The 15231-nt window shown below is 43.7% G+C and overlaps 1 protein-coding gene across 11 annotated transcripts in view; it reads right to left on the bottom strand.

The window, feature by feature from the left end:
• LOC132407657 (tenascin-like) overlaps window positions 1–15231 on the bottom strand; it is a 167039-nt gene that overhangs the window by 79852 nt on the left and 71956 nt on the right. For all 11 annotated transcript variants that reach the window (XM_059994459.1, XM_059994470.1, XM_059994458.1 and 8 more), the window contains exons 7-10: window positions 13460–13723; window positions 7304–7489; window positions 5252–5341; window positions 987–1250 (exon numbers count right to left, since the gene is read on the bottom strand). In XM_059994459.1, coding sequence (XP_059850442.1) covers window positions 987–1250; window positions 5252–5341; window positions 7304–7489; window positions 13460–13723 — 804 coding nt within the window. The remainder of the gene's footprint in view (window positions 1–986; window positions 1251–5251; window positions 5342–7303; window positions 7490–13459; window positions 13724–15231) is intronic.

Genomic DNA, 15231 nt, shown 5'->3' with positions numbered 1-15231 from the left:
ATGAACAAATACACAAGTCTGGCTATTTTGCTTGGCATGTCAGCTGAGGCTCACACATCATGTGGTAGATTTGGCACATGTAACAAATAAATCTTCGGCTTTCTGCTAATTTATAGAGCGCCAATAACACAGTGTAGTGGCTATTCTAGTTTATTTCTGCTCCTCTCATTTAACAATAGAGCCGACCGTCCATGAATCATTTTTGACCACAATCTTAGCTAAACATTAAAATAAAACTTGAGTGTGGATACCTAGAATGTCCATATCTACATGATGAAGAGTTGCTGAATGTTGTACGAACTGTTTGTGCTTGATGGCATTGCAAGCTAACCTATCATTTGGTTCCAATATCAAACCCAATGGTGCCTCCTATGCATTATCAGATATTAGATTTAGCACTGCCTAAATTTCAGGATTCAAAGTGAAAATGAGTAAGTCTGTATCCAATATATTTCCAAATACTTAGTGAGTTAATTGTACAAAGGCAAGCTATTGGCAGGATTACTTGCAGTGGCAAGTCTGCAATTATCTGAAGCGCACTCTCTCCTGACAAGAGTTTAGTCAGCTGAATGACTTGCTGCCAGTTTTCAAGGACTGGCCTTGTAAACCATGGATACCCATCACATTGTAGGAGAACTAATCGTGACCTACTCCACCCAGAAAAGATAAGCTAATGTGAGTTAAACTTGAACTCTTTCAGAGTAAATAGTTGGAGCATCATTGGACAGCTCGTCAGGAAGGAGATGACCTGTTTGAAGATAAGATCCCGCCTAGTATTAGTCTCCATTGCTTTCAATGGTCAGTAGCTCCCACCCTAATTTCTCAGTCTAGGAGTGAACAGTCTTGGTGACGGAGGCTCTGTAGAGATAACACATTGATGAAGTATTTGGCTCAGGAGCAGGTGACAGAAATTAGGCAGTTAATATGGTAATGACACTGGGCAATTAACAAACAAACCTAACCACTGCCGGAGTGTGTTTTCTTACCGGTGGAGGCGCTGGTGGTGGAGGCACTGCTCTTCAGTTTACCCCTCTGTGCGATCAGTATAATGGTGTACTCAGCGGCCGGCTGGAGCCCAGACAGGATGTAGGACACAGCATTGGCAGGCACCATTTCTTCTTTCCTCTCGCCAGACGATGAGATATAGATGATGTAGTAGTGGTCGATTACTGCCAGTGGCCGTCTCCATTCCACAGTAATGGTGGTCTCTGTCGTCTTGGTCACTCTCAGGTCTTTTGGACTATCTATGTCTGCAGTGACAGGAGTTAAGAACTATGTGAGTGCCCTCCTTTCCTTAATCCTGGGGGGCGGGATTTACCACCCAATATGGAAGTGGGCCACATGGGCCAGAAGTTCACACCAGCTCCATGTTTCTGTGTGGGAATAGTGGATCCTGCTGAAGGACCATGGTAACACCGCAAAATGCAAATTCTGTTCTAGCTGATGCCGTCCTGGCCAGGAAATACGCCCCAGCTCTGCTGGGCCAAATCTGGGAGCACTTGACCCAAGGGCAACGCTACACTGTCCTGGTCGGGAAATACACTGTGACCCTGCTGGGTCAACGACTGCCGAAAGGAAACGCTACACCGTCCTGGTCGGGAAATACACTGTGACCCTGCTGGGTCAACGACTGCCGAAAGGAAACGCTACACCGTCCTGGTCGGGACATACACTGTGACCCTGCTGGGTCAACGACTGCCGAAAGGAAACGCTACACCGTCCTGGTCGGGAAATACACTGTGACCCTGCTGGGTCAACGACTGCCGAAGGGAAACGCTACACCGTCCTGGTCGGGAAATACACTGTGACCCTGCTGGGTCAACGACTGCCGAAAGGAAACGCTACACCGTCCTGGTCGGGACATACACTGTGACCCTGCTGGGTCAACGACTGCCGAAGGGAAACGCTACACCGTCCTGGTCGGGACATACACTGTGACCCTGCTGGGTCAACGACTGCCGAAGGGAAACGCTACACTGTCTTGTAAACTGCAGCAACTCAGGACGGAAGCTTTCCCCCAGTTTCTCCACTGCAGTTCGGACTGGGGCAAAAAGGATCATATCAGTGAATGGAAAGAAACTTGGAGTTGGCTATGGTAACTCTGAATAATAAAGAGAGATATACAAGATTGGTGCTTGTCCTTGGAAGGCTTAAGACTCACTAACCTGTAACACTCCCCTGAAGTCCTATGAATGAGACGAGACTCCTGTGAACTAACTAGCATTAATGACCCTTAAACAAACAAAACCACAAGGCAATGAGATATAGGAGCAGAATAAGGCAATTTGGCCCATCAAATCTGACTTTTTCCCACTTTCTCCCCTTACCAACCAACTGCTACAAAACTTTTGAATAACTGGCTTCTCATACTAAAATAACCTCTCGGCATTGCAGGGTTTCATTCTGAAATCAGTCACAAAATTATTTTGACGTTATACAATGAAAATAGATTTTCTTTAAACTTTCTGGAATAAAATGTAGCGATTTACACGTTATTTTGCATCAGTTCAGAAAGCTGAACTGTGGTTTCAGGCATGTATGACCTTGTGTCCTTCTGAGCCAAAAGCCCTTGTGAATGAGCATCCCAAGACAACTTCCTGTTGTGTAAAAACCCTTTGTGGCCTTTCAGGCTATTCCAACTCCACCCTCCTGTACCTGCTGATGCATTCCTTCAGTTCTCAGATCCTCTTCTGACTCCTCCTTTTTGGATCTGTTAGGAGCCATACATGACTCCATTCATTTACCCCATTCACCTGCCACCATGCCAACTCCCCGTCACTTATTTAATTGCTGGTCCTAAATGCAGTGTGATTTTGGGCCAACCACCTCTTCCCCCCACCCTTAGTAAACCCCCTGTCCCCTAACTCAAGACTGGGTCCCTCATTTTCTTCACTATCACCCCACCCACTTCCCTATGATCTCTGCCCCACACTGCTTCAGTTCAAGCTGCTGATCCCAACCCTTTCTCGCCTCTCCCACCTCTGACAAAGCTTGTGATCCCAGATCCTGGTCTGAACTGACCAATTTCCTCCCCACAACATCCCGACCTAAAGCGATAGGCTTGCAGCTGCCCTCCGTCCGGCCACTGCAACCTGGCCTAGAACTGGGGTGGTAAGAAGACGGATAATTGCTGTGCATCAATGCTCAGCTGTAATACCACTTTGTGAAAGCGAATAGATCCAATTGAACTTCCAGGCTGGGAATTCCTTTATGGTATTTAATACACTGAACATAGTTCACTGCAAAAGGGAAATGTACCCATTCCTCCCTCAGACACAATAAATCTCAAGTGACAAGAGTAGAAACCTTGATAGGGATCTTCCTCCCAAGTGGAATTAGATTCTTTCCAAAGTTGCTTTGCAATGCCTTATACTCATAAAAGTGTTAAACATCTGTTTCCTCTTTTGAAACTATTCAACCCATTTTTTTTTGCTCTTTAAGTCAGTAGAAAATAGAGGTTCCATTTGGTAGTTTCCATTGACATCAAAGAATAGCATAGGATCAGGCCCATCATCCCATCACGTTTGTGCTGACCGTTGTGCTAAACTCACTAATCCCAGCTGCCTGCATGTTTTCCATGTCCCCTTGTTCCCTGTCTGTTCATGTACCTGTGTAAATGCCTTTGTTATTGTATCTGCTTCCACCACCTCACCTGCCTGCATGTTAGTGGGCAACAGACTCTGAGTATCTGCCCTCCCTATGCCTCTCACAAGTTTATAGACTTTTACGTTCCTCCCTGGGAGCAATTCTGAAAGCTCAGACAGAAAGAAGAACCTTGAAAAGTTACAGCACGGTACGGGTCCTTCAGCCGATAATGTTGTGCCAATCTTTCCGATCTAACCCTTCTCTCCTACACAGCCCTCCACTTTTCTGTTATCCATTTGTCTATCTAAGAGTTTGCTAAATATTCCCAATGTATCTGCCTCTACTTCCAACCCTTACAGTAAGTTCCACACACTCAGCATTCTCTGTGTAAAAGGTTTTCTTCTGAAATCCCCCCTATACCTTCCTCCAATCACCTCAAAATTATGCCTCCTTGTATTAGCCATTTCTGCCCTGAGAAAAAGTCTCTCGATGTCCACTCAATCTATACCTCTTATTATCTTGTAAACCTCTATCAGGTCACCTCTCATCCTCCTTTGCTCCAAAGAGGAAAGCCCTACTTCACTCAACCTATCTTCATAAGGCACGATCATCAATCCAGGCACCACACTGGTAAATATCTTCTGCAACCTTGGGGGGCTAGAAATAAACACAATATTCCAGGAGTGGTTTAACCAAAGCTTAATCGAGCTGCAGCATTACCTCACAGCTTTTGAACTCAATCCCCCAACTGGTAAAGGACAATACACCATGCACCTTCTTAATAACACTATCAAGTTGCATGACAACTTTGAGGGATTTATGGATGTGGATCCCACACTGCTAAGAATCCTACCATTAACCTTGTATTCTGCCTTCAGATTTGACCTTCCAAAGTGAATCAGTTCCCACTTTTCCACATTGAACCCCATTATTTAAGTCATGTCTATCAACAGTTTGCAGCAGCTAGCGCCCGGAGGAGATGGTCTCATGACCCTTGGTTCTGATCCTGCTTTGTGCAGTGATTTATGTCTGTTGTAGCCAGATTCCCTTGAGGAAGATGAGGATAAGATTTGGTAATGACTATGAAGGATGTCATAACCACCAGAAGGTACAAAAGTGATTTGGGAGCCTTGAGGATCTACATTGAGAAAGGAAATTAAAGAGATTGGGATCATTTATTTAAAAGTTTTAATAGAAGCAGTAAGTAATATAACCTATTTGAAGGGGATTAATAAAGATACGAGGGAGCTTACTGTCATATTTAAAAGTCTGCACTTTGCAGGACATTGAGATTGATAAAAAGAAATGATTTTACCTGCCTTTCTGTCTATTGTTTTCTGTTTGAACTGTGCTGTGCTTACATTTCAGCTACAAAGTTTAGCAAGCGGAAAGCTAACACACAATCTGTCTGCTCAGAGCCTCTAATGATAAATGTGCAGGGCTAACGTCTGTTGAAGTTCCCTCCTTACAAGGTTTGATCCTGATGAGCGCCTCTTGTATTGAGATGATGTCAGCAACCTGAAATGAGTTTCAGGAACCCTAATGCGTGGGACAAGTTTATAAAACTTGCCAGTGTCAGTGTTTGCCCAGATTACCCACTCCAACCACATAATCTGTGTTACTGTTCAGTCAGCTCAGTTTACTGTATTGGAGACCAAAGTCTTACCGGTTGCCACATTGATAGTAGCAGGGGCACTCTCTCTGTTGTTCTTAATGGCACTAACTCCGAAGCCGTATTCTGTACCCGGCAGAAGATCTGAATGATAAAATGGTTTGCATTTAATCAGTCATTATGCATAACAATAACATTGGAGAAGACTGCTCTTGTTCAAGTTCTGATGATGAAATACAACAGAATTCAAATGGCGAGGAGTCCTGGGATGCTCAAACCGGAATGAATGTTTCAGCACTTTTTGTATTTCTATTCTTGTTTTAGTTTCTGCTAAACTTTATTTTAATTTTGATAGGTTCAGGATAAAATCATCAATACAACAGTGGTTAAGGGCATGCGGCATGTTCCTCTGCTTTACGTTTTTCATTATCACATTGGAAGAAGTCTATTCGGTCTGCCATTTCCCAGAGCAATCCAGTTCTCATGACTTCTTTCTAACTTGTTCTCTCTCCCATGCCCAATAAATTGCGCCCGACTCCACTGACACCAGAGGCAACTTTCAGAAACCAAAGAGCCTACCAACCTGCGTGTCTTAGCGACATGGGAGGAGACCAGAGGACTTGGAGAAAGCTAATTTGTCGCAGGGAGAACATGCATCCTCCACGCAGGCAGCGGGATTGAACCCAGGTTACTGGGGATGAGAGGCAGCAGCTCCTCCCGCTGAATTTAAGATAAAGCTTGGGAACACTGCTCCGCTTAGGCTCCTCTGTAAGTCACATGTCCTTCTGCGTTGCTGCGTGGCCTGTTTTCCTGAGTGCGAGAGGCACATGCTGAGCTTGCAGAAACATCCGGGAAGCCCTCAAGCGGCTGATGCAAACCGATTCAGTTGATTAAATTTTAAGAACATCCACGCACCAGTGAGGGCAAGAATGGGTTGATCTGTCAGAAGAATTCATGGCTGAGGAACTACTACGGGGGAAAGGTTTCAGATTCGTGGAAGACATAAAAGCGTACATCATTTTCTAACTGGAGAGAAAATTCTAAACTCTGAAGTGGTAGTCCTCATACAGGGTTTCATAAAGGTTACTCGCAAGTTGAGTTGGTGTTGAGCAAAGTAACGGTGATGTTAGCATTCATTTTGAGAGGACAAGAATATAAAAGTAAGGATGTGATGTTGAGGCTTTATAAGCCACTGGTAAGGCCTCACGGAGTATTGTGAGCAGTTTTGGGCCCCTAATCTAAGAAATGATATGCTAACATTGGAGAAGGTTCAAAGGAGTTCACAAGAATGATTCCAGGATTGAAAGGCCTATCATACGAGAAACATTTGATGGCTCTGGGCCTGGTCTCACTGAAATTCAGAAGAAAGAAGGGTGACCATATTGAAACCTATCAAACGTCGAAAGGCCTGGATGTGGAGAGGATGTTTCCTATGTTGGGGGGAGTTTAAGAACAGAGGACACAGCCTCAGAATAGAGGGACTTCCTTTTAGAACGGAGATGAGAGGAATTTTCCTAGCCGGAGAATGGTGAACCTGTGGAATTCATTTCCACAGGTGGCTGTGGAGGCCAAGTCTTTGAGTATATTTAAGGTAGAGGTTGATAGATCCTTGATTATCCAGGATCTGAAGGAATATGGGGAGAAGGCAGAGGAATGGGGCTGAGAGGGAAAATGGGTCAGCCGTAATGAAGTGGCAAGCCACACTGGATAGGCTCAACAGCCTAATTCTTCTCCTATATCTTATGGTCTGACAAAGAATTAGTAGGAGGAACTTGCCCAACAGAATGGAAATAAAAATCAGTTTCAAAGTAGATCTGCCTTCAGTTCACATTGTGATACAGGGAAAAGCTTATTTTATCCCAAAGTATTCTAGAAACAACTTATTCCAAACCACCGGCCCTGTAAAGATGGAAGACAAATACCAAACAAGCAATACAATTGTTTTTCTGAAAGAAAAGGTTAAATGAAGGCTGGATTGTGAGTTTATTTCCCTGGTGCAACTGAATGGATTTTACCTCTGGGAAGGCTAACCATGGTGTTTCTGTTTAATGCAAGCTAGCAAATATTAAAGTGCTGAATTTTATATAGTGCGAAGAATATTATTACCGGAAATCTTAATGGTGGTGGCTTGTTGAGTACTTCTCTGGACAGTAGTTTCCATATGTTCTCCTCCTGCCAGTGGAGAATACTTCACTTTGTACTCTGTGGCTCCCGCTCTGCTATTCTTCCACTGCAAGGTGATGCTGTCCTCTGTCTGAGACACGTTTCGGAGGTTCCTTGGAGGGTCGAGGTCTAGATGTAAAAAGGACGGGGAAGGAAGAAGATTTGAAGGCGTTCTTAAGGAAGCTAAGATACACTTAATGTCTTTACTCATGTGCTCTTCTCCAGCGATCTAGTCATAGTTGGTTGAACTAAGCACTGTGGGAATTAGTGGCAACACATTCGACTCTGCTGCTACCGTTCAACTGCACTGTCCCTAATAGAACCAGATTTTGGATGTGGAGTATCATACACTGCCATGACATCTCAGCGTGGGTGTGCTACCCATGGGGTGTATCATAAGGACAGGCAGGAAGGAATGGGGGGGCAGCATTGCTCTCTTGGTAAAAAATTAAATCAAATCATTATAAAGAGGTGACATAAGGTCGGGAGGTGTTGAATTGTTGTGGATAGAGCTAAGAAACTGCAAAGGTAAAAAGACTTTGATGGGAGTTGTATATAGATTCCCCCCCCCCCCCACCAAACAGTAGTAAGGATGTGCTCTACAAATTACAACAGGATAATGCATGCTAAAAGGGCAATATTACAATAGTCATGGAAGATTTCAATATGCAGGCAGAATAGAAATAATAGATTGGTACTGGATTCCAAGGGTAGATTTTCTAGAATGGCTACAAGATGGTTTTTTGGAGCAGATCATGGTTGAGCCCACTAGAGGATCAGTTATTCTGGATTGGGTGTTCAGTAACAAACCCAGAATTGATTAGAGAGCTTAAGGTAAAAGAACCCTTAGGGGAAAGTAATCATAATCTGATCAAATTCACCCAGAAATTTGAGGAGAAGCTAAAGTCAGATGTATCAGTATTACAGTGGAGTAAAGGGAATTACAGAGGCAAGAGAGAGGAGTTGGCCAGGATTGATTGGAAAAGAACACTGGCAGGGATGACGGCAGAGCAGGCTGGAATTTCTGGAAGCAATTCGGAAGGCACAGGATGTATACATCCCAAAGAGGAAAAAGTATTCTAAATGCAAGATGACACAACTGTGGCTAACAAGGGAAGTCAAAGACAACATAAAAGCCATAGAGCAAAAATTACTGGGAACTTAGAAGACTGGGAAGCTTTGAAAATCAAACAGAAGGCAACTACAATGTAATTAAGAAGGTAAAGATAGAATATGAAAGTAAGCTAGTCAATAATAAAGAGGACACCAAAAGTTTCTTCAGATACATGAAGTGTAAAAGAGAGGTAAGAATGGATATCAGGCTGTTGGAAAACAATGCTGGAGAGGTAGTAGTGTGGGACAAGGAAATGGCAGATGAACTGAGTAAGTATTTTGCATCAGTATTTATTGTGACAGACACTAGCAGTATGGTGGAACTTCCAGGTGTCAGGGGACATGGAGTGTGTGAAGTTACCATTATTAGAGAGAAAGTTCTTATGAAACTAAAAAGTCTGATGGTAGATAGGTCACCTGGACCAGATGGTGTACACCCCAGGGTTCTCAAAGAGATGGCTGCGGAGACTGTGGAGGCATTAGGAATGATCTTCCAGGAATCACTAGATTCTGGAATGGTTCTGGAAGACTGGAAAATTGCAAATGTTACTCCACTTTTTAAGAAGGGAGAGAGGCAGAAGAAAGGAAACTATAGGCTAGTGGTTGCGAAGATGTTGGAGTTGATTGTTAAGGATGTGGTTTCAGGGTACTTAGAGGCACTTGATAAAATAGGCTGTAGATAACCTGGTTCCCACAAGGGAAAATCTTGCCTGACAAATCTGTTGGAATTCTTTGAAGAAGTAACAAGCAGGATAGACAAAGGAGAATTGGTTGATGTTGTGTACTTGGACTTTCAGAAGGCCACTGACAAGGTGCTACACATGAGGCTCAAATCTTAACAAGATTTGAGCCCATGGTATTACAGGAAAGATTCCAGCATGGCTAAAGCAGTGGCTGATTGGCAGGAGGCAAAGAGTGGAAATAAAGTGAGCCTTTTCTGGGTGGTTGCCAGTGACTGTGTTGGAAGTGATTGTTTTGCACATTGTATGTCAATGATTTGATTGATGGAACTGATGGCTTTGTTGCAAAGTTTGCAGATGATATGAAGATAGGTTAAGGGGCAGGTAGCTTTGAGGAAGAGAAAGGCTACAAAAGGACAGACATATTAGGAGAATGGGTAAAGAAATGGTAGCTCAAATACAGTGTCCGAAAGTGTATAGTCATGCATTTTGGTAGAAGAAATAAAAGGGTTGACTATTTTCTAAATGGAGAGAAAATTCAAAAAACTGAGGTGCAAAGGGATTTGGGACTTTTTGTGCAGGATTCCCTAATTTGCAGGTTGAGTCTGTGGTGAGGAAGACAAATGTAATGTTAGCATTTATTTCAAGAGGACTAGAATATAAAAGCAAGGAGGTAATGTTGAGTCTTTATAAAGCACTGGTGAGTCCTCACCTGGAGTATTGTGAGCAGTTTTGGGCTGCTTATCATAGAAAAGATGGGCTGAAACTGGAGAGGGTTCAGAGGAGTTTCACAAAATGATTCCTGGCTTGTCATATGAAGAGTGAGGGGTTACCTCACTGAAATCTATCAAATGGTGAAAGGTCTTGATAGAGCAGATGTGGAAGGATGTTTCCTCTGGTGTGAGAGTCTAAGACCAGAGGACCTTAGCCTCAGAATAGAGTGGCATCCTTTTTAGAACAGAGATGAGGAGGAATTTCTTTGGCCAGTGAGTGGTGAATCTGGAATTTTTGGTCACAGGCAGCTGTGGAGGCTGTCTCTATGTGTATTTAAAGCAGAGCTTGATAGATTCTTGATTGGTCAGGGCATGAAGGGATATGGGGAGAAGGCAGCAGTTTGGGGCTGAGAGGGAAATTGGATCAGCCATGAAGGAAGGGCAGAGCAGATTCACTGGGCCAAATGGCCGAATTCTGCTCCTATATCTTATGGTCTTACTTGTCAATGTGGAGCAGAGAGTGAGTTTGTAAATTTGATGGGAGCAAAGGATGTTGGGAAAGGTGAGGGTGGTAGAGAAGGAGTGCCGGGGGTGGGGGCAGACACACCCAGCCCTGAGACACCAAGAAAGGTCATTTGATTCAAAACAATTGGCTTATTGATTATTATAGAACGTCTCTCTGGTGCCCTCCACTGCCTCCCCTCTCCCATCATGAAATTTGTTTTTTTATTGCAGCAGCGGTACAGTGCAATACATACATGCTGTGCGAGTAAAATGTCTGTGCCTAAGGTTTGGTCACGGTTCTGCAAATGTTAGAGACATTCGGCCTCACCTGGATTCACCCGTCACCTTTGAGCTTGTACACTTCTCTCCCCCCTCCCCCCACCTTCTTATTCTGGCTTTGTCCCCCTTCCTTTCTGGTCCTGGTGAAGGGTCTCAGGCCAAAACGTCCACTCTTTGTCCCTTTCCATGGATGCTGCTTGGCCTGCTGAGATCCTCCTGCGATTGTGTGTGCGTGTGTTAAATGTTAAATTTATTGAACTCCCAACAACGTTGTCAGCAGCATGCTAGTTAAGACTGCCCTGCAGATGAGTTAAGCTGTTTCTGAGGACAAAACTCAACAGATGGCGCCTGATGGAAATGGAATTTAGCTTGACCTCCTGCATGAGGGAGTCTCATCCCATTTAAATGAGTTACAGCATGCCGGCAAGCACTGAAGGAGGGATTGGGAATTGAATCGGAATTACACCAGTGTGTCAGCTCTCAGATCTCCAAGTGTATAGGTACGGACATCTGTAAACCATTCCAGAACACATGTCCACAATTCAAATGACCAGGTGATCTTGCTTCCTTTACCTTGGGATTAACAAAGAAATGCACAGACGCTTTCTCAGGTGAAAAAAATGCCCTAGACCGCATGCAAAATAAAATCAGGAGGTACGTGGAAAATAACCCTGAATTTAAGGGTGTATGTCAGACTCAAAGAGACATACAGTGCAGCAGCAGGCCTTTCGGCCCACTATCAGCATACTATCAGCAGACCTCTCTACCTATCAACACCAATTCCATTTGCCTGAATGAAGACCTTCTACACCTTGCCTTTCACTGCCTGTCTAAATGCCCGTGATGTATTTGATGCCAACATCTCCTTTGGCAGCACATTACAGATATCAACCCCTCTCTGGGCAGCAAACAATCCCTTTTAAAACTCCTCACTCTTACCTTAAACCTATACCTTCTAGTTGTTGACGTCCTTATCATGGGAATGAGATTCTGATATCTGCCCTATCTATGGCTCATATAAATGTTATATACCTCTACCCAGTCACCCCTCAACCTCATTCACTCCAGGAAGAACAAGCCTAGCCTATCCACAACTGAAGTCCTCCAATCTAGGCAACATCTTACTCGGCACAATGACCATAAAGTTGTATCTAATCCAATCCTGGTGATGCTGCTCTGCAGCCCTTCTGGCATAATCGGATCCTTCCTCTAATGTGGTGATCAGCAGTACTCCCAATACTACACCCAAAAGGCTCGTTGACCAATGTTTTTTAAAGTTGCACCAGAAACGTCACAACATTTATATTCTCTGCCATGGCCAATGAAGGCAAGCATGCCATATGCCGCCTTCACCTCGGTCACCTGGGGGCACCAGAATCTTCTAGGCTCTGATGCTTCTTGTCCCCGATTATTAGTTGGTGATTTACTCCAATGTCTTGTTTTAGTTATTGGTGCGGCTGTGCCGAGTTTTGTTTGTCTACTTAAGTTCCCGCTGTTCTGTTCATCTTCACTCAGCCTTGAGCCTACCTACTCTGTGTACAGTGATTCTTGAGGCCTAGCCTGTATTCTCTACTAACCAATCCACTAGTAAAAGATTCCATCCCCGTCCCTGGTCTCCTTTGCACTTGGGTCCACCAGGTCCAAGTCTCTCCTGGTAATCCACTGGTTAAAGGTACTTAACGTTACCATGACAATCCCATTTCAGACCCAGCCTGGTAACTACTGTCATGAGGCTCACCGGCTGTAGTTAACTAGTTTACCCTGGTCCCTGCTTAAACAAAAGAATGATGTTCAGTATCCTCCAGCCTCAATGGATAACAAAAGTGCATATTTTCCTTTAGGGTCTCAGTAATCTCCTCATTTGCTTCCCATAGTACCCTGGGATAGATCTCATCCAGTCCTAAGATTTATTTACTCTGCGTTCCAAAATATCTAACATCTTTACCCTCTTCATATTGACGTGATGCACCTCTCTTTGAACTCATAATCTTCCACATCCTTTTCTTTGGTGAATACAGTATTCATTATGTCCTCACCCACACTCCCTGGCTTTGCATGCAGATTACTCCTTTGGGCCCTAAGGCAACTCTTTCCCTGGCAGCCTTATTCTGCCTGATATACTTAGAGAATGCCTTAATCTGACTTGCTATGGCTCCTTCTTGACTTCCTAATCTCTTTCTTAAGTTCTCTCCTTTCCCCTCTATATTCCCACTGCCTGTACATGTCATATTTTTTCTCTCTTTTTTTGATCAAACATTCAATAATATTTGTCATCTAAGGCTGCCTCATCTTGCCATCTTTGCTTTTCACCCTGACTGGGAAATACTACCCATTTACTTTTGTTGCACCATCAATAACTCTCTCTGAGACGTAAAGGCGAGATATCGGCTTTTATTGACTGGTAGAAGGAACAAGCAGTGGTTGACCACCATACTACATCCTGGAGACTGAGAGGCCGGGCTCAGGCCTCAATCGCCTTTATACAGGGGTCTGTGGGAGGAGCCACAGGAGCAGTCAGCAGGGGGCATGTCCAGACAGGTCTATGTAGTTCACCACAACTTACAACTTTCTTTTAAAAGAGAAAGTTTTGTCAGATGTTGATTTTACCATGTACATCTTCTCCCAATCTACTTCCACCAGGTCCTCTCTCATGCTTTTGAACTTAGCCTTCCCAGAATTTAGGACTTCAGAGCCTACTTTATTCCTTTCTATTTTAACTTTGAAACTTCCAGAATTATGACTACTTTCTAGAAAAAATGCTATGAACAATTCCAACAAATAACCTCATTATTTTGAAAATATGGTCTTGCCTGTTGTGAATGTGTTGGTGGCTGGAACACTCCTCATATCCCCACGTTTGGAAACCAGTGACACTTCGTATTTAGTATCTGGTTGAAGCTTGGCAATGGAATAGGTTGTCTCCACGTCAGGAAGGTTGACCTCTGCCTTCTCGCCGCCTATGGTCCCGTAGAACAGGCTGATTCCCTCAATGTGTGCCGCTGGGTTGCGCCAGGTGATGTGAGCAGTGGAGTCTGTGACCTTGTTCACTTCCACTTGGCTTGGTGCATCAATCACTGTGGAGTTAACGTGTAAAACGGATCACTTACCATGTTAGGCACGGAGCATCATCACCAGGCTTTTCACAAACCAGTGTCTCTTGCTTCACATTAGGGTCCAAATGCAATAATATTGGACCCATTTTAGAGGCAAAAACCAATGTAATCGCAATAACATTTCACTTATTACTTAATTTAAACATAGAACCAGATTATCATCAAGAGGGCTATTGCCTTAACTTGTATTGATTTGTTGGAAATAGTGAAAACAAAAGTTCTACACTCCTTTCACACTTGAGTCCTGGTTTTATTGGCTTGCTTGGATTATGGAATACCATGATCCTTTCAGATGTTGAACTTCATAATCAGGACTCCTTAAAACAGCTAATAGATACTGTTCAAAAAAGCATTGAATTGAATTGAATTGATTTTATTACATCCTTCATATACATGAGGAGTAAAATCTTTACATTATGTCTCTGTCTAAATGTGCAATGTGCAATTTATAGTAATTTACAATAAATAGTATGTATAACAGGACAGTCAATATAACCTAGAAATACAGTTGTGTTAGTATGAATTAAGCAGTCTGATGGCCTGGTGGAAGAAGCTGTCCAGGAGACTGTTGGTCCTGGCTTTTTTGCTGCAGTACAGTTTCCCGGATGGTAGTAGCTGGAACAATTTGTGGTTGGGGTGACTTGAACCCCCGATGATCCTTTGGGCCCTTTTTACACACCTGTCTTTGTAATTGTCCTGAATATTGGGAAGTTCACATCTACAGATGTGCTGGGCTGTCCGCACCACTCTCTGTCGAGTCCTGCGATTGATTGAGGGAATTACAGTTCCCATACCAGGCAGTGATGCAGCCAGTCAGGAGGCTCTGGCTGTTTTCTAACAGGCACCACATTAGTATGCTCTAGAGCTTGAGGGATCTACCCATGATTTTAGTGCCACAAGCCTGCCTTTGCCTCCAAACTAAATCTACCCTCTGCTGATGACTCCAGCCTCCAGGATTGATTGCCTGGGTCAGGCTGCAGAAAAGCACTACCAATGGGCAGTGTCAGGGTACAGTACCTTATTGGTCTGTCTCCCCAGCCTGATTCACTCAGTTCAGATCCTTCTGCCTCTACACCCCTCCACCCAATAGCATTGAGCTGAATTTGGAGCAGAGGTACTGAGGAGCCTGGGACCTTGGACACCAATAAATGGGGGAGGAACTGAGGAAGAAGGTGAGTTAGTGTGCATTAATTCAGTGCCAAGGTTTTCAAAATTCAACAATTGTTCTTTTTTAAAGATTCTCCAACAGCATTTCTCCAAGTATAAATTCCATAATCTAGGGAAAATTCCCAGTTATTATCAATGAGCACATTGTTAAGAGGGCACTTGCAACCAATAGTTACAGGACTTCAGTTTTTGTTGCAAGTTTGATGACCATCTTACGTGCAAGTTCTTCAAAGTGTACAATAGAGTGACAAATATTTGTGAAGGTTAGACTCATGGCATCTCATTTAATGTCCTGAACTTGA

The sequence above is a fragment of the Hypanus sabinus genome, chromosome 18, assembly GCF_030144855.1.
Source record: "Hypanus sabinus isolate sHypSab1 chromosome 18, sHypSab1.hap1, whole genome shotgun sequence".
In the NCBI taxonomy this organism is placed as follows: domain Eukaryota; kingdom Metazoa; phylum Chordata; class Chondrichthyes; order Myliobatiformes; family Dasyatidae; genus Hypanus; species Hypanus sabinus.
Note: the sequence above shows the minus strand (reverse complement) of the source record. Positions and strands in the feature narration are given on the sequence as shown.